General features: G+C 42.9%; 1 protein-coding gene across 4 annotated transcripts in view; it reads left to right on the top strand.

Annotated features, from left to right (window-relative positions):
- Positions 1–27334, top strand: part of LOC137357584 (G-protein coupled receptor 35-like) — a 201040-nt gene that overhangs the window by 80250 nt on the left and 93456 nt on the right. For all 4 annotated transcript variants that reach the window (XR_010971191.1, XM_068024025.1, XM_068024026.1 and 1 more), the window contains exon 2: positions 16646–16794. Coding sequence is in view for 3 of the 4 variants with exons in the window: in XM_068024025.1 (XP_067880126.1) it covers positions 16793–16794 (2 nt within the window). In the remaining variant the exon portion in view is untranslated. The remainder of the gene's footprint in view (positions 1–16645; positions 16795–27334) is intronic.

Raw genomic sequence — 27334 nt, 5'->3', positions numbered from 1 at the left:
GTCAGTGTGTTTAGAATGTGTGGAATGTCACTCTGTCAGTGTGTTTATAATGTGTGGAATGTCACTCTGTCAGTGTGTTTATAATGTGTGGAATGTCACTCTGTCAGTGTGTTTAGAATGTGTGGAATGTCACTCTGTCAGTGTGTTTATAATGTGTGGAATGTCACTCTGTCAGTGTGTTTAGAATGTGTGGAATGTCACTCAGTCAGTGTGTTTATAATGTGTGGAATGTCACTCTGTCAGTGTGTTTATAATGTGTGGAATGTCACTCTGTCAGTGTGTTTCTAATGTGTGGAATGTCACTCTGTCAGTGTGTTTAGAATGTGTGGAATGTCACTCTGTCAGTGTGTTTATAATGTGTGGAATGTCACTCTGTCAGTGTGTTTATAATGTGTGGAATGTCACTCTGTCAGTGTGTTTATAATGTGTGGAATGTCACTCTGTCAGTGTGTTTATAATGTGTGGAATGTCAATCTGTCAGTGTGTTTAGAATGTGTGGAATGACACTCTGTCAGTGTGTTTAGAATGTGTGGAATGTCACTCTGTCAGTGTGTTTAGAAAGTGTGGAATGTCACTCTGTCAGTGTGTTTAGAAAGTGTGGAATGTCACTCTGTCAGTGTGTTTATAATGTGTGGAATGTCACTCTGTCAGTGTGTTTATAATATGTGGAATGTCACTCTGTCAGTGTGTTTATAATGTGTGGAATGTCACTCTGTCAGTGTGTTTATAATGTGTGGAATGTCACTCTGTCAGTGTGTTTATAATGTGTGGAATGTCACTCTGTCAGTGTGTTTAGAATGTGTGGAATGTCACTCTGTCAGTGTGTTTATAATGTGTGGAATGTCACTCTGTCAGTGTGTTTATAATGTGTGGAATGTCACTCTGTCAGTGTGTTTATAATGTGTGGAATGTCACTCTGTCAGTGTGTTTAGAATGTGTGGAATGACACTCTGTCAGTGTGTTTAGAATGTGTGGAATGTCACTCTGTCAGTGTGTTTATAATGTGTGGAATGTCACTCTGTCAGTGTGTTTAGAATGTGTGGAATGACACTCTGTCAGTGTGTTTAGAATGTGTGGAATGTCACTCTGTCAGTGTGTTTATAATGTGTGGAATGTCACTCTGTCAGTGTGTTTATAATGTGTGGAATGACACTCTGTCAGTGTGTTTAGAATGTGTGGAATGTCACTCTGTCAGTGTGTTTATAATGTGTGGAATGTCACTCTGTCAGTGTGTTTAGAATGTGTGGAATGACACTCTGTCAGTGTGTTTAGAATGTGTGGAATGTCACTCTGTCAGTGTGTTTATAATGTGTGGAATGTCACTCTGTCAGTGTGTTTATAATGTGTGGAATGTCACTCTTTCAGTGTGTTTAGAATGTGTGGAATGACACTCTGTCAGTGTGTTTAGAATGTGTGGAATGTCACTCTGTCAGTGTGTTTATAATTTGTGGAATGACACTCTGTCAGTGTGTTTAGAATGTGTGGAATGTCACTCTGTCAGTGTGTTTAGAATGTGTGGAATGTCACTCTGTCAGTGTGTTTATAATGTGTGGAATGTCACTCTGTCAGTGTGTTTAGAATGTGTGGAATGTCACTCTGTCAGTGTGTTTATAATGTATGGAATGTCACTCTGTTAGTGTGTTTATAATGTGTGGAATGTCACTCTGTCAGTGTGTTTATAATGTGTGGAATGTCACTCTGTCAGTGTGTTTATAATGGGTGGAATGTCACTCTGTCAGTGTGTTTATAATGTGTGGAATGTCACTCTGTCAGTGTGTTTATAATGTGTGGAATGTCACTCTGTCAGTGTGTTTATAATGTGTGGAATGTCACTCTGTCAGTGTGTTTAGAATGTGTGGAATGACACTCTGTCAGTGTGTTTAGAATGTGTGGAATGTCACTCTGTCAGTGTGTTTATAATTTGTGGAATGACACTCTGTCAGTGTGTTTAGAATGTGTGGAATGTCACTCTGTCAGTGTGTTTAGAATGTGTGGAATGTCACTCTGTCAGTGTGTTTATAATGTGTGGAATGTCACTCTGTCAGTGTGTTTATAATTTGTGGAATGTCACTCTGTCAGTGTGTTTATAATGTGTGGAATGTCAGTCTGTCAGTGTGTTTAGAATGTGTGGAATGACACTCTGTCAATGTGTTTAGAATGTGTGGAATGTCACTCTGTCAGTGTGTTTATAATTTGTGGAATGACACTCTGTCAGTGTGTTTAGAATGTGTGGAATGTCACTCTGTCAGTGTGTTTAGAATGTGTGGAATGTCACTCTGTCAGTGTGTTTATAATGTGTGGAATGTCACTCTGTCAGTGTGTTTATAATGTGTGGAATGTCACTCTGTCAGTGTGTTTAGAATGTGTGGAATGACACTCTGTCAGTGTGTTTAGAATGTGTGGAATGTCACTCTGTCAGTGTGTTTATAATGTGTGGAATGTCACTCTGTCAGTGTGTTTATAATGTGTGGAATGTCACTCTTTCAGTGCGTTTAGAATGTGTGGAATGACACTCTGTCAGTGTGTTTAGAATGTGTGGAATGTCACTCTGTCAGTGTGTTTATAATTTGTGGAATGACACTCTGTCAGTGTGTTTAGAATGTGTGGAATGTCACTCTGTCAGTGTGTTTAGAATGTGTGGAATGTCACTCTGTCAGTGTGTTTATAATGTGTGGAATGTCACTCTGTCAGTGTGTTTATAATTTGTGGAATGTCACTCTGTCAGTGTGTTTATAATGTGTGGAATGTCAGTCTGTCAGTGTGTTTAGAATGTGTGGAATGTCACTCTGTCAGTGTGTTTAGAATGTGTGGAATGTCACTCTGTCAGTGTGTTTAGAATATGTGGAATGTCACTCTGTCAGTGTGTTTATAATGTGTGGAATGTCACTTTGTCAGTGTGTTTAGAATGTGTGGAATGTCACTCTGTCAGTGTGTTTATAATGTGTGGAATGTCACTCTGTCAGTGTGTTTATAATGTGTGGAATGTCACTCTGTCAGTGTGTTTATAATGTGTGGAATGTCACTCTGTCAGTGTGTTTATAATGTGTGGAATGTCACTCTGTCAGTGTGTTTAGAATGTGTGGAATGTCACTCTGTCAGTGTGTTTATAATGTGTGGAATGTCACTCTGTCAGTGTGTTTATAATGTGTGGAATGTCACTCTGTCAGTGTGTTTATAATGTGTGGAATGTCACTCTGTCTGTGTGTTTATAATGTGTGGAATGTCACTCTGTCAGTGTGTTTAGAATATGTGGAATGTCACTCTGTCAGTGTGTTTAGAATATGTGGAATGTCACTCTGTCAGTGTGTTTATAATGTGTGGAATGTCACTCTGTCTGTGTGTTTATAATGTGTGGAATGTCACTCTGTCAGTGTGTTTAGAATATGTGGAATGTCACTCTGTCAGTGTGTTTAGAATATGTGGAATGTCACTCTGTCAGTGTGTTTAGAATATGTGGAATGTCACTCTGTCAGTGTGTTTATAATGTGTGGAATGTCACTCTGTCAGTGTGTTTAGAATGTGTGGAATGTCACTCTGTCAGTGTGTTTATAATGTGTGGTATGTCACTCTGTCAGTGTGTTTATAATGTGTGGAATGTCACTCTGTCAGTGTGTTTATAATGTGTGGAATGTCACTCTGTCAGTGTGTTTATAATGTGTGGAATGTCACTCTGTCAGTGTGTTTAGAATATGTGGAATGTCACTCTGTCAGTGTGTTTATAATGTGTGGAATGTCACTCTGTCAGTGTGTTTATAATGTGTGGAATGTCACTCTGTCAATGTGTTTATAATGTGTGGAATGTCACTCTGTCTGTGTGTTTAGAATGTGTGGAATGTCACTCTGTCAGTGTGTTTATAATGTGTGGAATGTCACTCTGTCAGTGTGTTTATAATGTGTGGAATGTCACTCTGTCAGTGTGTTTATAATGTGTGGAATGTCACTCTGTCAGTGTGTTTATAATGTGTGGAATGTCACTCTGTCAGTGTGTTTATAATGTGTGGAATGTCACTCTGTCAGTGTGTTTAGAATGTGCGGAATGTCACTCTGTCAGTGTGTTTAGAATGTGTGGAATGTCACTCTGTCAGTGTGTTTATAATGTGTGGAATGACACTCTGTCAGTGTGTTTATAATGTGTGGAATGTCACTCTGTCAGTGTGTTTATAATGTGTGGAATGTCACTCTGTCAGTGTGTTTAGAATGTGTGGAATGTCACTCTGTCAGTGTGTTTATAATGTGTGGAATGTCACTCTGTCAGTGTGTTTATAATGTGTGGAATGTCACTCTGTCAGTGTGTTTATAATGTGTGGAATGTCACTCTGTCAGTGTGTTTAGAATGTGTGGAATGTCACTCTGTCAGTGTGTTTATAATATGTGGAATGTCACTCTGTCAGTGTGTTTAGAATGTGTGGAATGTCACTCTGTCAGTGTGTTTAGAATGTGTGGAATGTCACTCTGTCAGTGTGTTTAGAATGTGTGGAATGTCACTCTGTCAGTGTGCTTAGAATGTGTGGAATGTCACTCTGTCAGTGTGTTTAGAATGTGTGGAATGTCACTCTGTCAGTGTGTTTATAATGTGTGGAATGTCACTCTGTCAGTGTGTTTAGAATGTGTGGAATGTCACTCTGTCAGTGTGTTTATAATGTGTGGAATGTCACTCTGTCAGTGTGTTTATAATGTGTGGAATGTCACTCTGTCAGTGTGTTTATAATGTGTGGAATGTCACTCTGTCAGTGTGTTTATAATGTGTGGAATGTCACTCTGTCAGTGTGTTTATAATGTGTGGAATGTCACTCTGTCAGTGTGTTTATAATGTGTGGAATGTCACTCTGTCAGTGTGTTTATAATGTGTGGAATGTCACTCTGTCAGTGTGTTTAGAATGTGTGGAATGTCACTCTGTCAGTGTGTTTAGAATGTGCGGAATGTCACTCTGTCAGTGTGTTTAGAATGTGTGGAATGTCACTCTGTCAGTGTGTTTATAATGTGTGGAATGTCACTCTGTCAGTGTGTTTAGAATGTGTGGAATGTCACTCTGTCAGTGTGTTTATAATGTGTGGAATGTCACTCTGTCAGTGTGTTTATAATGTGTGGAATGTCACTCTGTCAGTGTGTTTATAATGTGTGGAATGTCACTCTGTCAGTGTGTTTATAATGTGTGGAATGTCACTCTGTCAGTGTGTTTAGAATGTGTGGAATGTCACTCTGTCAGTGTGTTTATAATGTGTGGAATGTCACTCTGTCAGTGTGTTTAGAATGTGTGGAATGTCACTCTGTCAGTGTGTTTATAATGTGTGGAATGTCACTCTGTCAGTGTGTTTATAATGTGTGGAATGTCACTCTGTCAGTGTGTTTATAATGTGTGGAATGTCACTCTGTCAGTGTGTTTATAATGTGTGGAATGTCACTCTGTCAGTGTGTTTATAATGTGTGGAATGTCACTCTGTCAGTGTGTTTAGAATGTGTGGAATGTCACTCTGTCAGTGTGTTTATAATGTGTGGAATGTCACTCTGTCAGTGTGTTTATAATGTGTGGAATGTCACTCTGTCAGTGTGTTTAGAATGTGTGGAATGTCACTCTGTCAGTGTGTTTATAATGTGTGGAATGTCACTCTGTCAGTGTGTTTAGAATATGTGGAATGTCACTCTGTCAGTGTGTTTATAATGTGTGGAATGTCACTCTGTCAGTGTGTTTAGAATGTGTGGAATGTCACTCTGTCAGTGTGTTTACAATGTGTGGGATGTCACTCTGTCAGTGTGTTTATAATGTGTGGAATGTCACTCTGTCAGTGTGTTTAGAATGTGTGGAATGTCACTCTGTCAGTGTGTTTAGAATGTGTGGAATGTCACTCTGTCAGTGTGTTTACAATGTGTGGGATGTCACTCTGTCAGTGTGTTTATAATGTGTGGAATGTCACTCTGTCAGTGTGTTTAGAATATGTGGAATGTCACTCTGTCAGTGTGTTTATAATGTGTGGAATGTCACTCTGTCAGTGTGTTTAGAATGTGTGGAATGTCACTCTGTCAGTGTGTTTATAATGTGTGGAATGTCACTCTGTCAGTGTGTTTATAATGTGTGGAATGTCACTCTGTCAGTGTGTTTAGAATGTGTGGAATGTCACTCTGTCAGTGTGTTTAGAATGTGTGGAATGTCACTCTGTCAGTGTGTTTAGAATGTGTGGAATGTCACTCTGTCAGTGTGTTTATAATGTGTGGAATGTCACTCTGTCAGTGTGTTTATAATGTGTGGAATGTCACTCTGTCAGTGTGTTTAGAATGTGTGGAATGTCACTCTGTCAGTGTGTTTATAATGTGTGGAATGTCACTCTGTCAGTGTGTTTAGAATGTGTGGAATGTCACTCTGTCAGTGTGTTTAGAATGTGTGGAATGTCACTCTGTCAGTGTGTTTATAATGTGTGGAATGTCACTCTGTCAGTGTGTTTAGAATGTGTGGAATGACACTCTGTCAGTGTGTTTAGAATGTGTGGAATGTCACTCTGTTAGTGTGTTTGTAATTTGTGGAATGTCACTCTGTCAGTGTGTTTAGAATGTGTGGAATGTCACTCTGTCAGTGTGATTAGAATGTGTGGAATGTCACTCTGTCAGTGTGTTTATAATGTGTGGAATGTCACTCTGTCAGTGTGTTTAGAATGTGTGGAATGTCACTCTGTCAGTGTGTTTAGAAAGTGTGGAATGTCACTCTGTCAGTGTGTTTAGAATGTGTGGAATGTCACTCTGTCAGTGTGTTTATAATGTGTGGAATGTCACTCTGTCAGTGTGTTTATAATGTGTGGAATGTCACTCTGTCAGTGTGTTTAGAATGTGTGGAATGTCACTCTGTCAGTGTGTTTAGAATGTGTGGAATGTCACTCTGTCAGTGTGTTTATAATGTGTGGAATGTCACTCTGTCAGTGTGTTTATAATGTGTGGAATGTCACTCTGTCAGTGTGTTTAGAATGTGTGGAATGTCACTCTGTCAGTGTGTTTATAATGTGTGGAATGTCACTCTGTCAGTGTGTTTATAATGTGTGGAATGTCACTCTGTCAGTGTGTTTAGAATGTGTGGAATGTCACTCTGTCAGTGTGTTTATAATGTGTGGAATGTCACTCTGTCAGTGTGTTTATAATGTGTGGAATGTCACTCTGTCAGTGTGTTTAGAATGTGTGGAATGTCACTCTGTCAGTGTGTTTATAATGTGTGGAATGTCACTCTGTCAGTGTGTTTAGAATGTGTGGAATGACACTCTGTCAGTGTGTTTAGAATGTGTGGAATGTCACTCTGTCAGTGTGTTTGTAATTTGTGGAATGTCACTCTGTCAGTGTGTTTAGAATGTGTGGAATGTCACTCTGTCAGTGTGTTTAGAATGTGTGGAATGTCACTCTGTCAGTGTGTTTATAATGTGTGGAATGTCACTCTGTCAGTGTGTTTAGAATGTGTGGAATGTCACTCTGTCAGTGTGTTTAGAAAGTGTGGAATGTCACTCTGTCAGTGTGTTTAGAATGTGTGGAATGTCACTCTGTCAGTGTGTTTATAATGTGTGGAATGTCACTCTGTCAGTGTGTTTATAATGTGTGGAATGTCACTCTGTCAGTGTGTTTAGAATGTGTGGAATGTCACTCTGTCAGTGTGTTTAGAATGTGTGGAATGTCACTCTGTCAGTGTGTTTATAATGTGTGGAATGTCACTCTGTCAGTGTGTTTATAATGTGTGGAATGTCACTCTGTCAGTGTGTTTAGAATGTGCGGAATGTCACTCTGTCAGTGTGTTTAGAATGTGTGGAATGTCACTCTGTCAGTGTGTTTATAATGTGTGGAATGTCACTCTGTCAGTGTGTTTATAATGTGTGGAATGTCACTCTGTCAGTGTGTTTATAATGTGTGGAATGTCACTCTGTCAGTTTGTTTAGAATGTGTGGAATGTCACTCTGTCAGTGTGTTTATAATGTGTGGAATGTCACTCTGTCAGTGTGTTTATAATGTGCGGAATGTCACTCTGTCAGTGTGTTTAGAATGTGTGGAATGTCACTCTGTCAGTGTGTTTAGAATGTGTGGAATGTCACTCTGTCAGTGTGTTTATAATGTGTGGAATGTCACTCTGTCAGTTTGTTTAGAATGTGTGGAATGTCACTCTGTCAGTGTGTTTATAATGTGTGGAATGTCACCCTGTCAGTGTGTTTATAATGTGTGGAATGTCACTCTGTCAGTGTGTTTATAATGTGTGGAATGTCACTCTGTCAGTGTCTTTATAATGTGTGGAATGTCACTCTGTCAGTGTGTTTATAATGTGTGGAATGTCTCTCTTTCATTGTGTTTAGAATGTGTGGAATGTCACTCTGCCAGTGTGTTTGTAATGTGTGGAATGTCACTCTGTCAGTGTGTTTAGACTGTGTGGAATGTCACTCTGTCAGTGTGTTTAGAATGTGTGGAATGTCACTCTGTCAGTGTGTTTAGAATGTGTGGAATCTCACTCTGTCAGTGTGCTTAGAATGTGTGGAATGACACTCTTTCAGTTTGTTTAGAATGTGTGGAATGACACTCTGTCAGTGTGTTTAGAATGTGTGGAATGTCACTCTGTCAGTGTGTTTATAATTTGTGGAATGTCACTCTGTCAGTGTGTTTATAATGTGTGGAATGTCACTCTGTCAGTGTGTTTAGAATGTGTGGAATGTCACTCTGTCAGTGTGTTTAGAATGTGTGGAATGTCACTCTGTCATTGTGTTTATAATGTGTGGAATGTCACTCTGTCAATGTGTTTAGAATGTGTGGAATGTCACTCTGTCAGTGTGTTTAGAATGTGTGGAATGTCACTCTGTCAGTGTGTTTAGAATGTGTGGAATGTCACTCGGTCAGTGTGTTTAGAATGTGTGGAATGTCACTCTGTCAGTGTGTTTAGAATGTGTGGAATGTCACTCTGTCAGTGTGTTTAGAATGTGTGGAATGTCACTCTGTCAGTGTGTTTATAATGTGTGGAATGACAATCTGTCAGTGTGTTTAGAATGTGTGGAATGTCACTCTGTCAGTGTGTTTAGAATGTGTGGAATGTCACTCTGTCAGTGTGTTTAGAATGTGTGGAATGTCACTCTGTCAGTGTGTTTATAATGTGTGGAATGTCACTCTGTCAGTGTGTTTAGAATATGTGGAATGTCACTCTGTCAGTGTGTTTAGAATGTGTGGAATGACACTCTTTCAGTGTGTTTAGAATGTGTGGAATGTCACTCTGTCAGTGTGTTTAGAATGTGTGGAATGTCACTCTGTCAGTGTGTTTATAATGTGTGGAATGTCACTCTGTCAGTGTGTTTAGAATGTGTGGAATGTCACTCTGTCAGTGTGTTTAGAATGTGTGGAATGACACTCTTTCAGTGTGTTTAGAATGTGTGGAATGTCACTCTGTCAGTGTGTTTAGAATGTGTGGAATGTCACTTTGTCAGTGTGTTTAGAATGTGTGGAATGTCACTCTGTCAGTGTGTTTAGAATGTGTGGAATGACACTCTTTCAGTGTGTTTAGAATGTGTGGAATGTCACTCTGTCAGTGTGTTTAGAATGTGTGGAATGTCACTCTGTCAGTGTGTTTAGAATGTGTGGAATGTCACTCTGTCAGTGTGTTTATAATGTGTGGAATGTCACTCTGTCAGTGTGTTTAGAATGTGTGGAATGTCACTCTGTCAGTGTGTTTAGAAAGTGCGGAATATCACTCTGTCAGTGTGTTTAGAATGTGTGGAATGTCACTCTGTCAGTGTGTTTAGAATGTGTGGAATGTCACTCTGTCAGTGCGCTTAGAATGTGTGGAATGTCACTCTGTCAGTGTGTTTAGAATGTGTGGAATGTCACTCTGTCAGTGCGTTCAGAATGTGTGGAATGTCACTCTGTCAGTGTGTTTATAATGTGTGGAATGTCACTCTGTCAGTGTGTTTATAATGTGTGCAATGTCACTCTTTCAGTGTGTTTAGAATGTGTGGAATGTCACTCTGTCAGTGTGTTTAGAATGTGTGGAATGTCACTCTGTCAGTGTGTTTAGAATGTGTGGAATGTCACTTTGTCAGTGTGTTTAGAATGTGTGGAATGTCACTCTGTCAGTGTGTTTAGAATGTGTGGAATGACACTCTTTCAGTGTGTTTAGAATGTGTGGAATGTCACTCTGTCAGTGTGTTTAGAATGTGTGGAATGTCACTCTGTCAGTGTGTTTAGAATGTGTGGAATGTCACTCTGTCAGTGTGTTTATAATGTGTGGAATGTCACTCTGTCAGTGTGTTTAGAATGTGTGGAATGTCACTCTGTCAGTGTGTTTAGAAAGTGTGGAATATCACTCTGTCAGTGTGTTTAGAATGTGTGGAATGTCACTCTGTCAGTGTGTTTAGAATGTGTGGAATGTCACTCTGTCAGTGCGCTTAGAATGTGTGGAATGTCACTCTGTCAGTGTGTTTAGAATGTGTGGAATGTCACTCTGTCAGTGCGTTCAGAATGTGTGGAATGTCACTCTGTCAGTGTGTTTATAATGTGTGGAATGTCACTCTGTCAGTGTGTTTATAATGTGTGCAATGTCACTCTGTCAGTGTGTTTAGAATGTGTGGAATGTCACTCTGTCAGTGTGTTTAGAATGTGTGGAATGTCACTCTGTCAGTGTGTTTATAATGTGTGGAATGTCACTCTGTCAGTGTGTTTAGAATGTGTGGAATGTCACTCTGTCAGTGTGTTTATAATGTGTGGAATGTCACTCTGTCAGTGTGTTTATAATGTGTGGAATGTCACTCTGTCAGTGTGTTTATAATGTGTGGAATGTCACTCTGTCAGTGTGTTTATAATCTGTGGAATGTCACACTGTCAGTGTGTTTAGAATGTGTGGAATGTTACTCTGTCAGTGTGTTTAGTATCTGTGGAATGTCACTCGGTCAGTGTATTTAGAATCTGTGGAATGTCACTCTGTCAGTGTGTTTAGTATCTGTGGAATGTCACTCTGTCAGTGTGTTTAGAATCTGTGGAATGTAACTCGGTTAGTGTGTTTAGAATGTGTGGAATGTCACTCTGTCCGTGTGTTTAGTATCTGTGGAATGTCACTCTGTCAGTGTGTTTGTAATTTGTGGAATGTCACTCTGTCAGTGTGTTTAGAATGTGTGGAATGTCACTCTGTCAGTGTGTTTAGAATGTGTGGAATGTCACTCTGTCAGTGTGTTTATAATGTGTGGAATGTCACTCTGTCAGTGTGTTTAGAATGTGTGGAATGTCACTCTGTCAGTGTGTTTAGAAAGTGTGGAATGTCACTCTGTCAGTGTGTTTAGAATGTGTGGAATGTCACTCTGTCAGTGTGTTTATAATGTGTGGAATGTCACTCTGTCAGTGTGTTTATAATGTGTGGAATGTCACTCTGTCAGTGTGTTTAGAATGTGTGGAATGTCACTCTGTCAGTGTGTTTAGAATGTGTGGAATGTCACTCTGTCAGTGTGTTTATAATGTGTGGAATGTCACTCTGTCAGTGTGTTTATAATGTGTGGAATGTCACTCTGTCAGTGTGTTTAGAATGTGCGGAATGTCACTCTGTCAGTGTGTTTAGAATGTGTGGAATGTCACTCTGTCAGTGTGTTTATAATGTGTGGAATGTCACTCTGTCAGTGTGTTTATAATGTGTGGAATGTCACTCTGTCAGTGTGTTTATAATGTGTGGAATGTCACTCTGTCAGTTTGTTTAGAATGTGTGGAATGTCACTCTGTCAGTGTGTTTATAATGTGTGGAATGTCACTCTGTCAGTGTGTTTATAATGTGCGGAATGTCACTCTGTCAGTGTGTTTAGAATGTGTGGAATGTCACTCTGTCAGTGTGTTTATAATGTGTGGAATGTCACTCTGTCAGTGTGTTTATAATGTGTGGAATGTCACTCTGTCAGTTTGTTTAGAATGTGTGGAATGTCACTCTGTCAGTGTGTTTATAATGTGTGGAATGTCACTCTGTCAGTGTGTTTATAATGTGTGGAATGTCACTCTGTCAGTGTGTTTATAATGTGTGGAATGTCACTCTGTCAGTGTCTTTATAATGTGTGGAATGTCACTCTGTCAGTGTGTTTATAATGTGTGGAATGTCTCTCTCTCATTGTGTTTAGAATGTGTGGAATGTCACTCTGCCAGTGTGTTTGTAATGTGTGGAATGTCACTCTGTCAGTGTGTTTAGACTGTGTGGAATGTCACTCTGTCAGTGTGTTTAGAATGTGTGGAATGTCACTCTGTCAGTGTGTTTAGAATGTGTGGAATCTCACTCTGTCAGTGTGCTTAGAATGTGTGGAATGACACTCTTTCAGTTTGTTTAGAATGTGTGGAATGACACTCTGTCAGTGTGTTTAGAATGTGTGGAATGTCACTCTGTCAGTGTGTTTATAATTTGTGGAATGTCACTCTGTCAGTGTGTTTATAATGTGTGGAATGTCACTCTGTCAGTGTGTTTAGAATGTGTGGAATGTCACTCTGTCAGTGTGTTTAGAATGTGTGGAATGTCACTCTGTCATTGTGTTTATAATGTGTGGAATGTCACTCTGTCAATGTGTTTAGAATGTGTGGAATGTCACTCTGTCAGTGTGTTTAGAATGTGTGGAATGTCACTCTGTCAGTGTGTTTAGAATGTGTGGAATGTCACTCTGTCAGTGTGTTTAGAATGTGTGGAATGACACTCTTTCAGTGTGTTTAGAATGTGTGGAATGTCACTCTGTCAGTGTGTTTATAATGTGTGGAATGTCACTCTGTCAGTGTGTTTAGAATGTGTGGAATGTCACTCTGTCAGTGTGTTTATAATGTGTGGAATGACAATCTGTCAGTGTGTTTAGAATGTGTGGAATGTCACTCTGTCAGTGTGTTTAGAATGTGTGGAATGTCACTCTGTCAGTGTGTTTAGAATGTGTGGAATGTCACTCTGTCAGTGTGTTTATAATGTGTGGAATGTCACTCTGTCAGTGTGTTTAGAATATGTGGAATGTCACTCTGTCAGTGTGTTTAGAATGTGTGGAATGTCACTCTGTCAGTGTGTTTAGAATGTGTGGAATGTCACTCTGTCAGTGTGTTTATAATGTGTGGAATGTCACTCTGTCAGTGTGTTTAGAATGTGTGGAATGTCACTCTGTCAGTGTGTTTAGAATGTGTGGAATGACACTCTTTCAGTGTGTTTAGAATGTGTGGAATGTCACTCTGTCAGTGTGTTTAGAATGTGTGGAATGTCACTCTGTCAGTGTGTTTAGAATGTGTGGAATGTCACTCTGTCAGTGTGTTTAGAATGTGTGGAATGACACTCTTTCAGTGTGTTTAGAATGTGTGGAATGTCACTCTGTCAGTGTGTTTAGAATGTGTGGAATGTCACTCTGTCAGTGTGTTTAGAATGTGTGGAATGTCACTCTGTCAGTGTGTTTATAATGTGTGGAATGTCACTCTGTCAGTGTGTTTAGAATGTGTGGAATGTCACTCTGTCAGTGTGTTTAGAAAGTGTGGAATATCACTCTGTCAGTGTGTTTAGAATGTGTGGAATGTCACTCTGTCAGTGTGTTTAGAATGTGTGGAATGTCACTCTGTCAGTGCGCTTAGAATGTGTGGAATGTCACTCTGTCAGTGTGTTTAGAATGTGTGGAATGTCACTCTGTCAGTGCGTTCAGAATGTGTGGAATGTCACTCTGTCAGTGTGTTTATAATGTGTGGAATGTCACTCTGTCAGTGTGTTTATAATGTGTGCAATGTCACTCTGTCAGTGTGTTTAGAATGTGTGGAATGTCACTCTGTCAGTGTGTTTAGAATGTGTGGAATGTCACTCTGTCAGTGTGTTTATAATGTGTGGAATGTCACTCTGTCAGTGTGTTTAGAATGTGTGGAATGTCACTCTGTCAGTGTGTTTATAATGTGTGGAATGTCACTCTGTCAGTGTGTTTATAATGTGTGGAATGTCACTCTGTTAGTGTGTTTAGTATCTGTGGAATGTCACTCTGTCAGTGTGTTTAGTATCTGTGGAATGTCACTCTGTCAGTGTGTTTAGAATCTGTGGAATTTCACACTGTCAGTGTGTTTAGAATGTGTGGAATGTTACTCTGTCAGTGTGTTTAGTATCTGTGGAATGTCACTCTGTCAGTGTGTTTAGAATCTGTGGAATTTCACACTGTCAGTGTGTTTAGAATGTGTGGAATGTCACTCTGTCAGTGTGTTTAGTATCTGTGGTATATCACTCTGTCAGTGTGTTTAGAAAGTGTGGAATGTCACTCTGTCAGTGTGTTTAGAATCTGTGGAATTTCACACTGTCAGTGTGTTTAGAATGTGTGGAATGTTACTCTGTCAGTGTGTTTAGTATCTGTGGAATGTCACTCTGTCAGTGTGTTTAGTATCTGTGGAATGTCACTCTGTCAGTGTGTTTAGAATCTGTGGAATTTCACACTGTCAGTGTGTTTAGAATGTGTGGAATGTTACTCTGTCAGTGTGTTTAGTATCTGTGGAATGTCACTCGGTCAGTGTATTTAGAATCTGTGGAATGTCACTCTGTCAGTGTGTTTAGTATCTGTGGAATGTCACTCTGTCAGTGTGTTTAGAATCTGTGGAATTTCACACTGTCAGTGTGTTTAGAATGTTTGGAATGTCACTCTGTCAGTGTGTTTAGTATCTGTGGAATGTCACTCTGTCAGTGTGTTTAGAATCTGTGGAATTTCACACTGTCAGTGTGTTTAGAATGTTTGGAATGTCACTCTGTCAGTGTGTTTAGTATCTGTGGAATGTAACTCGGTTAGTGTGTTTAGAATGTGTGGAATGTCACTCTGTCAGTGTGTTTAGTATCTGTGGAATGTCACTCTGTCAGTGTGTTTAGAATCTGTGGAATTTCACACTGTCAGTGTGTTTAGTATCTGTGGAATGTCACTCTGTCAGTGTGTTTAGTATCTGTGGAATGTCACTCTGTCACTGTGTTTAGTATCTGTGGAATGTCACTCTGTCAGTGTGTTTAGTATCTGTGGAATGTCACTGTCAGTGTGTTTAGAATCTGTGGAATTTCACACTGTCAGTGTGTTTAGTATCTGTGGAATGTCACTCTGTCAGTGTGTTTAGAATGTGTGGAATGTCAGTCTGTCAGTGTTTAGAATCTGTGTACTGTCTCTGTCAGTGTTTGGAATCTGTGTTGTCTCTCTCTCTGTGTGTTACAACCAATGTGGGAGGAGTGCACTGTCTATTCTCGTTCCACTTCTCCACAGGTCACAACATATTGTTAAATTGTTGCCCACTTACTGAAATGGTCAATCATAGACTCTGTTTTTCATCTAGAATAAATACACCGACCAGGTTTCTTTAATAAACAAGAAAATTATATTTTTACTATAAATCAAGACTTAACCAGTAATGAAGCACAGAATAAACACCCAGATTGGAATAGAAAAGTTACCTTTTTACCTTATTCCACCCCTCACACGCACACACATACACCTGTTATCCAAAAAAATCAAGAGATTTTCTCTTTAGAGCTCTACTATAAAAATAGAATGTGTTGGCCAAAATAGCTGTCAATTCTTGAAGAAATAAAAGAATGATATGAGTCGATGTCAGAAGTCCGTTTTGGTTTGGCTCTTAATCAGATCTTCCTCGGACAGTTCCTGACAGGCAATGTTGAAGACCAGGTTAGGGAGGCTTTCCATTAAAAATTGTGGCAACATTGGTTTCAGCCAGTTTCTTGCACTTACTTTTCAACTTCTCAAGGGATGGAAAACTAGCAGGATTTTTCAAAGAGCTGGAACAGACTGAGCTGGGTGTTGCCCTCTTGGCAGGTTTTCTCCAACTGTCTTTTCAAAGGGTGGCACAGTGGTGCAGTGGTTAGCACTGCAGCCTCACAGCTCCAGCGACCCGGGTTCAATTCTGGGTATTGCCTGTGTGGAGTTTGCAAGTTCTCCCTGTGTCTGCACGGGTTTCCTCCGGGTGCTCCGGTTTCCTCCCACATGCCAAAGACATGCAGGTTGATAGGTAAATTGACCATTATAATTGACCTAGTAGAGGTAGGTGGTGGGGAAATATAGGGACAGGTGGGGATGTGGTAGGAATATGGAATTAGTGTAGGATTAGTATAAATGGGTGGTTGATGGTCAGCACAGACCCGGTGGGCCGAAGGTCCTGTTTCAGTGCTGTATCTCTAAATAAATAAAAAAATAAAATAAACCATTGTCCAAAGCAAAACCATAAACAATGTCAGGATTCAAGCCTCGTGGTCTGTCACTTCCCTGTAAACATCTTCCCCAAGTCAAAAACAATGCCAGCTGGGTAATTATTTGAACACAGGTACCTTCCAGTATCAGTTCACAGTCCTGACCTCTCAGTGACCCTTGAAAAAAGAACATCCATGGACTCATTTTCAGTTTTAAATCACAAATCATCAGAAATTAACAAATAAAAATGGAAGCGCTCATAACACAGTTTGTTTCGAATCTGTGAAATGTCACTTTGTCATGGTATTTACATTCTGTGGAATGTCACCTCTGTCAGTATTTATAGTATCTCGGTTAATGTTGATATATATTATTGATGGGGATGTGTGTGCTTCTTTGCCGTGCGGAAGTATGCTGATTGTGTTACAACATATTCATCATATTGCTTGTGAAATGCTCATGACGTTGTGAAATTTGATTCACCAATCCATGGTCTTACATCATTTCCTGTATTTTTATGCAGATTCGCAAAGCCAGTTAGGAATGAGCACGTATTTCATGTGGATACCAAGAAGCTTCATACGCAAGGTTACATGAGTGTCACTCTGGGTCACATCATCACTCCAGCTGGAAGACCATCAGAAGAAGCCAGCAAAACCAATAACCCCCCATGTATGTACTGGTAAATGAAGCATAATGTTTGTGTGCATGGAGTAAAGAGAATGACGAGGGGCTATAAAAGCATTAGTGGGAGGGTGACAGGGTAGGAGTGTAGAATTGTTTTGGGCTCTGGCTATGTGCATGCAGGTCCCGGACTGTGTGTGTACAGGTCTCTGTGCTGTGTGTGTACAGGTCTCTGTGCTGTGTGCATACAGGTCTCCGTGCTGTTTGCGTATCAGGCTCTGCGCTGTGTGGTTATCAGGGTCAGGGCTGTGTGTTTATAGGGGTCTGGACTGTGTGTTTATAGAGGACTGTGCTGTGTATTTATATGGGTCTGGGCTGTGCGCTTTTAGGGGTCTGGGCTGTGTATTTATAGAGGTCTGGGATGTGTGTTTATAAGGGTCTGGGCTGTGTGTATATTGGAGTCTGGACTGTGTGTTTATAGGGGTCTGGGCTGTGTGTTTATAGGGGTCTGGGCTGTGTGTTTATAGGAGTCTGGGCTGTGTGTATATTGAGGTCTGGACTGTGTGTTTACACGAGTCTAGGCTGTTTGTTTATAGGGGTTTGGGCTGTATGTTTATAGGGGTCTGGGCTGTTTGTTTATAGGAGTCTGGGCTGTTTGTTTATAGGGGTCTGGGCTGTGCGTTTATAGGGGTCTGGGCAGTATGTTTATAGGGGTCTGGGCCGTATGTTTATAGGGGTCTGGGCTCTGTGTATATAGGGGTCTGAGCTGTGTGTCTATAGGGGTCTGGGCTGGGTGTTTATAGGGGTCTGGACTGTGTGTTTATTAGGGTCTGGGCTGTTTGATTTTCGGGGTCTAGGCTGTGTCGTTATTGGGATCTGGGCTATGTGTTTATAGGGGTCTGGGCTGTGTATTTTTAGGTATCTGGGATGTGTGTTTATAGGGGACTGGGCAGTGTGTTTATAAGGTTCTGGGCCGTGATTTTATAGGGGTATGGGCTGTGTATTTATAGGGTTCTTGCCTGTCTGTTTATATGGGTCTGGGCTGTGTGTTCATAGGGGTCTGAGCTGTGTATTTTTAGGGGTTTGGGAAGTGTTTTTATCGGTGTCTGGGCTGTATATTTATAGGGTTCTGGGCTGTGTTTATAGGGGTTTGGGATGTGTGTTTATCGGGGTCTGACTGTGTGTTTATAAGGGTCTGGGCTGTATATTTATAAGGCTCTGGTCTGTGTGTTTATAGGAGTCTGAGCTGTGTGTTTATAGGGTTCTGGGCTCTGTGTTTATTAGGGTCTGGGCTTTGAGTTGAAAGGGGTCTAGGCTGTGTAGTTATCGGGATCTGGGTTGTGTGTTTAAAGGGGTGTGGACTGTGTGTGTATATGGGTCTGGGCTGTATGTTTTTCGGGATCTGGGCTGTATGTTTTTCGGGGTCTGGACTGTGTGTTTATCGGGGTCTGGGCTTTGTGTTTATAGGGGTCTGGACTGTATGTTTATAGGGGTCTGGGCTGTACGTTTATAAGGGTCTGGGCTATATGTTTATAGGGGTCTGGGCTGTGTGTTTATAAGGGTCTGGGCTTTGTGTTTAAAGGGGTCTAGGCTGTATGTTTCTAGGGGTCTGGGCAGTACGTTTATAAGGGTCTGGGCTTTATGTATTTTGGTGTCTGAGCTGTGTGTTTAAAGGGGCCTGGGCTGTGTGTTTATAGGGGTCTGAGCTGTGTGTTTGTAGGGGTCTGGGATCTGTGTTTATACGGGTCTGAACTGTGTGTTAAAGGGGTCTGGGCTGTGTGTTTAAAGGGGTCTTGAATGTGTGTTTGTTTGTGTCTGAGATGTAAGTTTAAAGGGGTCTGGGCTGTGTGTTGATCGTGGTCCGGACTGTGTGTTTATAGGGGTCTGAGCTGTGTGTTTAAAGGGGTCTGGGCTGTCTGTTTAAAGGTGTCGGGGCTGTGGGTTTAAAGTAGTCTGAGCTGCGTGTTTAAAGGGGTGTGGGCTGTGTGTTTAAAGGCGTCTGCGATGTGTGTTTATACGGGTCAGAACTGCGTGTTTAAAAGGGTCTGGGCTGTGTGATTAAAGGGGTCTGGGCTGTGTGTTTAAAGGGGTCTGGGATGTGTATTTGTAGGGGTCTGAACTGCATGTTTAAATGGCTCTGGGCTGTGTGTTTAAAGGTTCGGCTGTGCGTTTAGAGGGGTCTGGGATGTGTGATTATAGGGGTCTGAGCTGTGTGTTTATGGGGGCCTGAGCTGTGTGTTTATCGGGGTCTGGGCTGTATGTTTATAGGGGTCTGGGCTGTGTGTTTATAAGGGTCTGGGCTGTGTAATTATAGGGGTCTAGGCTGTGTGTTTACAGGGGGCTGGACTGTGTGTTTATAGAGTTCTGGGCTGTGTATTTATAGGGGTCTGGACTGTGTGTTTATAGGGGTCTAGGCTGTGTGTTTACAGGGCTCCAGGCTGTGTATTTATAGGGGTCTGGACTGTATGTTTATAGGGGTCTAGGCTGTGTGTTTATAGGGGCCTGGGCTGTGTATTTATAGGGGTCTGGGATGTGTGTTTATAGGGGTCTCAGCTGCGTATTTATCGGGGTCTGGACTGTGTGTTTGCAGGGGTCTGGGCTGTGTATTTATAGGGGTCTGGACTGTGTGTTTATAGGGTCTGGGCTGTATGTTTATAGGGATCTGGGCTGTGTGTTTATAGGGGTCTGAGCTGTGTGTTTAAAGGGGTCTGAGTTGCATATTTATAAGGGCAAAGCTTCATATTTATGTGTTTATCGGGGTATGAGCTGTGTGTTTAAAGGGGTCTGAACTGCCTGTTTATAGGGGTCTGAGCTGTGTGTTTATAGGGGTCTGGGCTGTATGTTTACAGGGGTTTGGGCTGTGTATTTATCAGGGTCTGGGCTGTGTGTTTATTTTGTTCTGGGCTGTGTGTTTATAGGGGTCCGGGCTGTGTAATTATAGGGGTCCGGGCTGTGTGTTTATAGGGGTCTGGACTGTGTGTTTATAGGGGTCTGGGCTGTACGTTTATAAGGGTCTGGGCTGTATGTTTATAGGGGTCTGGACTGTGTGTTTATAGGGGTCTGGGCTGTATGTTTATAGGGGTCTGGACTGTGTGTTTATAAGGTTCTGGGCTGTATGTTTATAAGGCTCTGGTCTGTGTGTTTATAAGGATCTGGACTGGACGTTTATCGGGGTCCGGACTGTGTGTTTATAGGGGTCTGGTCTTTGTATTTATAGGGGTCTGGACTGTGTGTTTATAGGGGGCTGGGCTGTGTGTTTACAGGGGTCTGGACTGTGTGTTTATAGGGGGCGGGCATGTGTGTTTACAGGGGTCTGGACTGTGTGTTTATAGGGGTCTCGGCTGTGTAATTATAGGGGTCTAGGCTGTGTGTTTACAGGGGTCTGGGTTGTGCATTTATAGGGGTCTGGACTGTATGTACATAGGAGTCTGGGCTGTGTGTTTATAAGGATCTGGGCTGTGTGTTTATAAGGGTCTGACCTGCATGTTTATAAGGGTCTGGGCTGTATGTTTATAAGGGTCTGGGCTGTATGTTTATAAGGGTCTGGGCTGTATGTTTATAAGGGTCTGGGCTGTATGTTTCATAGGGTCTGGGATGTATGTTTATCGGGGTCGGGGCTGTATGTTTATAGGGGTCTGGGCTGTATGTTTATAAGGGTCTGGGCTGTATGTTTATAGGGGTCTGGGCTGTACGTTTATAAGGGTCTGGGCTGTATGTTCATAGGGGTCTGGGCTGTGTGTTTATAAGGATCTGGGCTGTGTGTTTATAAGGATCTGGGCTGTGTGTTTATAACGGTCTGGGCTGTATGTTTATAAGGGTCTGGGCTGTGTGTTTATAAGGGTCTGGGCTGTATGTTTATAAGGGTTTATAGGGTTCTGGGCTGTGTGCTTATAGGGGTCTGTGATGTGTGTTTATAGTGGTCTGGGCTGTGTGTTTACAGGGGTCAAAACTGTGTGTTTTTTGGGTTCTGGGCTTTATGTTTACAGGGGTCTGGGCAAGGTCTTTATCGGGGTCTGGGATGTGTGATTCTTGGGGTCTGGGCTGTATGTTTTTAGGGGTCTGGGCTGTGTGTATATAGGGGTCTGGGATGTGTGTTGATAGTGGTCTGGGCTGTGTGTTTACAGGGGTCAAAACTGTGTGTTTTTTGGGGTCTGGGCTTTATGTTTATAGGGGTCTGGGCTAGGTCTGTATCGGGGTCTGGGATGTGTGTTTATAGGGGTCTGGGCTGTGTGTTTACAGGGGTCTGGGCTGTATGTTTATAGGGGTCTGGGCTGTGTGTTTATAGTGGTCAGGACTGTGCATTTTCGGGGTTTGGACTGTGTGTTTATAGGGATCTGGACTGTGTGTTTATAGGGATCTGGTCTTTGTGTTTATACGGGTCTGGACTGTGTGTTTATAGGGGTCTGGGCTGTGTGTTTATAGGGGTCGGGACTGTGTGTTTATAGGGGTCTGGGCTGTGTGTTTATAGGGGTCTGGACTGTGTGTTTATAGGGGTCTGGGCTGTGTGTTTATAGGGGTCTGGTCTTTGTATTTATCGGGCTCTGGGCTGTGCATTTACGGGGATCGGGTCTTTGTGTTTATCCGGGTCTGGGCTGTGTGTTTATAGAGGTCTGGGCTGTGTGTTTATAGGGGTCTGGGCTGTGCATTTATAGGAGTCTGGACTGTGTGTTTATAGGGGTCTAGACTGTGTGTTCTTAGGGGTCTGGACTGTGTGTTTATAGCGGTCTGGGCTGTGTGTTTATAGGGGTCTGGGCTGTGCATTTATAGGGGTCTGGACTGTCTGTTTATAGGGTTCTGGACTGTGTGTTCATAGGGGTCTGGACTGTGTGTTTATAGGGGTCTGGACTGTGTGTTTATAGGGATCTGGACTGTGTGTTTATAGGGATCTGCTCTTTGTGTTTATAGGGGTCTGGACTGTGTGTTTATAGGGGCTGGGCTGTGTGTTTATAGGGGTCTGGACTGTGTGTTTATAGGGGTCTGGGCTGTGTGTTTATAGGGGTCTGGACTGTGTGTTAATAGGGGTCTAGGCTGTGTGTTTATAGAGGTCTGGTCTTTGTATTTATAGGGCTCTGGGCTGTGGGTTTACAGGGGTCTGGGCAGTGCATTTACAGGGGTCTGGACTGTGTGTTTATAAGGATCTGGTCTTTGTATTTATAGGGGTCTGGACTGTGTGTTCATAGGGGGCTGGGCTGTGTGTTTACAGGGGTCTGGACTGTGTGTTTATAGGGGGCTGGGCTGTGTGTTTACAGGGGTCTGGACTGTGTGTTTATAGGGGTCTCGGCTGTGTAATTATAGGGGTCTAGGCTGTGTGCTTACAGGGGTCTGGGTTGTGCATTTATAGGGGTCTGGACCTGAGTGTTTATCGGGGTCTGGGCTGTGTGTTTATAGGGGTCTCGGCTGTGTAATTATAGGGGTCTAGGCTGTGTGTTTACAGGGGGCTGGACTGTGTGTTTATAGGTTTCTGGGCTGTGTATTTATAGGGGTATGACTGTGTGTTTACAGGGGTCTAGGCTGTGTATTTACAGGGCTCCAGGCTGTGTATTTATAGGGGTCTTGGATGTGTGTTTATAGGGGTCTCAGCTGTGTATTTATAGGGGTCTGGACTGTGTGTTTGCAGGGGTCTGGGCTGTGTATTTATAGGGGTCTGGACTGTGTGTTTATAGGGTTCTGGGCTGTGTATTTATAGGGGTCTGGACTGTGTGTTTACAGGGGTCTAGGCTGTGTATTTACAGGGCTCCAGGCTGTGTATTTATAGGGGTCTTGGATGTGTGTTTATAGGGGTCTCAGCTGTGTATTTATAGGGGTCTGGACTGTGTGTTTGCAGGGGTCTGGGCTGTGTATTTATAGGGGTCTGGACTGTGTGTTTATAGGGTTCTGGGCTGTGTATTTTTAGGGGTCTGGACTGTGTGTTTATAGGGGTCTAGGCTGTGTATTTACAGGGCTCCAGGCTGTGTATTTATAGGGGTCTGGGATGTGTGTTTATAGGGGTCTCAGCTGTGTATTTATAGGGGTCTGGACTGTGTGTTTGCAGGGGTCTCAGCTGTACATTTATAGGGGTCTGGACCGTGTGTTTGCAGGGTCTGGGCTGTGTATTTGTACGGGTCTGGACTGTGTGTTTACAGGGGTCAAAGCTGTGTATTTGTTTGGGTCTGCGCTTTCTGTTTACATGGGTCACAACTGTGTGTTTATCGGGCTCTGGGCTGTGTGTTTATAGGGGTCTAGGCTGTATATTCATAGGGGTCTGGGCTGTGTGTTTATAGGGGTCTGGGCTGTGTGCTTACAGGGGTCAAAACTGTGTGTTTTTAGGGGTCTGGGCTTTAAGTTTATAGGGGTCTGGGCTAGGTCTTTATCGGGGTCTGGGATGTGTGTTTATAGGGGTCTGGGCTGTATGTTTTTAGGGGTCTGGGCTGTGTGTATATAGGGGTCTGGGCTATGTCTTTATAGGTATCTGGGATTTGTGTTTATAGGGGTCTGCAATGTGTATTTATAAGGTTCTGGGCTGTGTATTGTTAGGGTTCTGGTCTGTGTGATTATAGAGGTCAGGGCTGTGTGTTGAAAGGGGTCTGGGCTGTGTATTTATAGGGTTATGGCCTGTGTTTCTATCAGGGTCGGAACTTTCTGTTTATAGGGGTCTGGGCTGTGTATTTATAGGGGGCTGGGCTGTGTGTTTATAGTCGTGTGGGCTTTGTGTTTATAGGGGGCTGGGCTGTGTGTTTATCAGGGTCTGAGCTGTGTGATTATAGTCGTGTTGGCTTTGTGTTTATAGGGTTCTGGGCTGTGTGTTTATCAGGGTCTGAGCTGTGTGTTTATAGTCGTGTGGGCTTTGTGTTTATAGGGGGCTGGGCTGTGTGTTTATCAGGGTCTGAGCTGTGTGTTTATAGTCGTGTGGGCTTTGTGTTTATAGGGGGCTGGGCTGTGTGTTTATCAGGGTCTGAGCTGTGTGATTATAGTCGTGTTGGCTTTGTGTTTATCGGGTTCTGGGCTGTGTGTTTATCGGGGTATGGGCCGTATGTTTACAGGGGTATGAGCTGTACATTTATAAGGGTCTGGGCTGTATGTTTTTCGGGGGCTGGGCTGTGTATTTATAGGGTTCTGGGCTGATTGTTTATAGGGGTCTGGGCTTTGTGTTTAAAGGGGTCTAGGCTGTGTAGTTATCGGGATCTGGGCTGTGTTTAAAGGGGTCTGGACTGTGTATTTATAGGGGTCTGGGCTGTGTGTTTCTAGTGGTCTGGACTATATGTTTATAAGGGTCTGGGCTGTATGTTTTTCGGGGGCTGGGCTGTGTATTTATAGTGTTCTGGGCTGATTGTTTATAGGGGTCTGGGCTTTGTGTTTAAAGGGGTCGAGGCTGTGTAGTTATCGGGATCTGGGCTGTGTTTAAAGGGGTCTGGTCTGTGTATTTATAGGGGTCTGGGCTGTGTGTTTCTAGTGGTCTGGACTATATGTTTATAGGGGTCTGGGCTGTATGTTTATAGGGGTCTGGGCTGTATGTTTACAGGGGTCTGGGCAGTGCATTTACAGGGGTCTGGACTGTGTGTTTATAAGGATCTGGTCTTTGTATTTATAGGGGTCTGGACTGTGTGTTCATAGGGGGCTGGGCTGTGTGTTTACAGGGGTCTGGACTGTGTGTTTATAGGGGGCTGGGCTGTGTGTTTACAGGGGTCTGGACTGTGTGTTTATAGGGGTCTCGGCTGTGTAATTATAGGGGTCTAGGCTGTGTGCTTACAGGGGTCTGGGTTGTGCATTTATAGGGGTCTGGACCTGAGTGTTTATCGGGGTCTGGGCTGTGTGTTTATAGGGGTCTCGGCTGTGTAATTATAGGGGTCTAGGCTGTGTGTTTACAGGGGGCTGGACTGTGTGTTTATAGGTTTCTGGGCTGTGTATTTATAGGGGTATGACTGTGTGTTTACAGGGGTCTAGGCTGTGTATTTACAGGGCTCCAGGCTGTGTATTTATAGGGGTCTTGGATGTGTGTTTATAGGGGTCTCAGCTGTGTATTTATAGGGGTCTGGACTGTGTGTTTGCAGGGGTCTGGGCTGTGTATTTATAGGGGTCTGGACTGTGTGTTTATAGGGTTCTGGGCTGTGTATTTATAGGGGTCTGGACTGTGTGTTTACAGGGGTCTAGGCTGTGTATTTACAGGGCTCCAGGCTGTGTATTTATAGGGGTCTTGGATGTGTGTTTATAGGGGTCTCAGCTGTGTATTTATAGGGGTCTGGACTGTGTGTTTGCAGGGGTCTGGGCTGTGTATTTATAGGGGTCTGGACTGTGTGTTTATAGGGTTCTGGGCTGTGTATTTTTAGGGGTCTGGACTGTGTGTTTATAGGGGTCTAGGCTGTGTATTTACAGGGCTCCAGGCTGTGTATTTATAGGGGTCTGGGATGTGTGTTTATAGGGGTCTCAGCTGTGTATTTATAGGGGTCTGGACTGTGTGTTTGCAGGGGTCTCAGCTGTACATTTATAGGGGTCTGGACCGTGTGTTTGCAGGGTCTGGGCTGTGTATTTGTACGGGTCTGGACTGTGTGTTTACAGGGGTCAAAGCTGTGTATTTGTTTGGGTCTGCGCTTTCTGTTTACATGGGTCACAACTGTGTGTTTATCGGGCTCTGGGCTGTGTGTTTATAGGGGTCTAGGCTGTATATTCATAGGGGTCTGGGCTGTGTGTTTATAGGGGTCTGGGCTGTGTGCTTACAGGGGTCAAAACTGTGTGTTTTTAGGGGTCTGGGCTTTAAGTTTATAGGGGTCTGGGCTAGGTCTTTATCGGGGTCTGGGATGTGTGTTTATAGGGGTCTGGGCTGTATGTTTTTAGGGGTCTGGGCTGTGTGTATATAGGGGTCTGGGCTATGTCTTTATAGGTATCTGGGATTTGTGTTTATAGGGGTCTGCAATGTGTATTTATAAGGTTCTGGGCTGTGTATTGTTAGGGTTCTGGTCTGTGTGATTATAGAGGTCAGGGCTGTGTGTTGAAAGGGGTCTGGGCTGTGTATTTATAGGGTTATGGCCTGTGTTTCTATCAGGGTCGGAACTTTCTGTTTATAGGGGTCTGGGCTGTGTATTTATAGGGGGCTGGGCTGTGTGTTTATAGTCGTGTGGGCTTTGTGTTTATAGGGGGCTGGGCTGTGTGTTTATCAGGGTCTGAGCTGTGTGATTATAGTCGTGTTGGCTTTGTGTTTATAGGGTTCTGGGCTGTGTGTTTATCAGGGTCTGAGCTGTGTGTTTATAGTCGTGTGGGCTTTGTGTTTATAGGGGGCTGGGCTGTGTGTTTATCAGGGTCTGAGCTGTGTGTTTATAGTCGTGTGGGCTTTGTGTTTATAGGGGGCTGGGCTGTGTGTTTATCAGGGTCTGAGCTGTGTGATTATAGTCGTGTTGGCTTTGTGTTTATCGGGTTCTGGGCTGTGTGTTTATCGGGGTATGGGCCGTATGTTTACAGGGGTATGAGCTGTACATTTATAAGGGTCTGGGCTGTATGTTTTTCGGGGGCTGGGCTGTGTATTTATAGTGTTCTGGGCTGATTGTTTATAGGGGTCTGGGCTTTGTGTTTAAAGGGGTCGAGGCTGTGTAGTTATCGGGATCTGGGCTGTGTTTAAAGGGGTCTGGTCTGTGTATTTATAGGGGTCTGGGCTGTGTGTTTCTAGTGGTCTGGACTATATGTTTATAGGGGTCTGGGCTGTATGTTTATAGGGGTCTGGGCTGTATGTTTATAGGGGTCTGAGCTGTATATTTATAGGGGTCAGGGCTGTGTGTTTATAGGGGTCTGAGCTGTATATTTATAGGGGTCTGGGCTGTGTGTTTCTAGTGGTCTGGACTATATGTTTATAAGCGTCTGGGCTGGATGTTCATAGGGGTCTGGGCTGTGTGTTTATAAGGATCTGGGCTGTGTGTTTATAAGGATCTGGGCTGTGTGTTTATAAGGGTCTGGGCTGTATGTTTATAAGGGTCTGGGCTGTATGAATATAAGGGTCTGGGCTGTATGTTTATAGGGGTCTGGGCTGTACGTTTATAAGGATCCGGGCTGTGTGTTTATAAGGGTCTGGGCTGTATGAATATAAGGGTCTGGGCTGTATGTTTATAGGGGTCTGGGCTGTACATTTATAAGGATCTGGGCTGTGTGTTTATAGGGGTCTGGGCTGTACGTTAATAAGGATCCGGGCTGTGTGTTCATAAGGGTCTGGGCTGTATGTTTATAAGGGTCTGGGCAGTGTGTTTATAAGGGTCTGGGCAGTGTGTTTATAAGGGTCTGGGCTGTGTGTTTATAAGGGTCTGGGCTGTGTGTTTATAAGGGTCTGGGCTGTATGATTATAAGGGTCTGGGGTGTATGTTATAAGGGTCTGGGCTGTATGTTCATAGAGGTCTGGGCTGTGTGTTTATAAGGATCTGGGCTGTGTGTTTCTAAGGGTCTGACCTGCATGTTTCTAAGGGTCTGGGCTGTGTGTTTATAAGGGTCTGGGCTGTGTGTTTATAAGGGTCTGGGGTGTATGTTTATCAGGGTCTGGGTGGTATGTTTCTTAGGGTCTGGGATGTATGTTTATCGGGGTCTGGGCTGTATGTTTATAGGGGTCTGGGCTGTATGTTTATAAGGGTCGGGGCTG

Source organism: Heterodontus francisci, chromosome 48, assembly GCF_036365525.1.
Source record: "Heterodontus francisci isolate sHetFra1 chromosome 48, sHetFra1.hap1, whole genome shotgun sequence".
In the NCBI taxonomy this organism is placed as follows: Eukaryota; Metazoa; Chordata; class Chondrichthyes; order Heterodontiformes; family Heterodontidae; genus Heterodontus; species Heterodontus francisci.
This window is presented reverse-complemented; position numbering and strand designations above follow the sequence as displayed.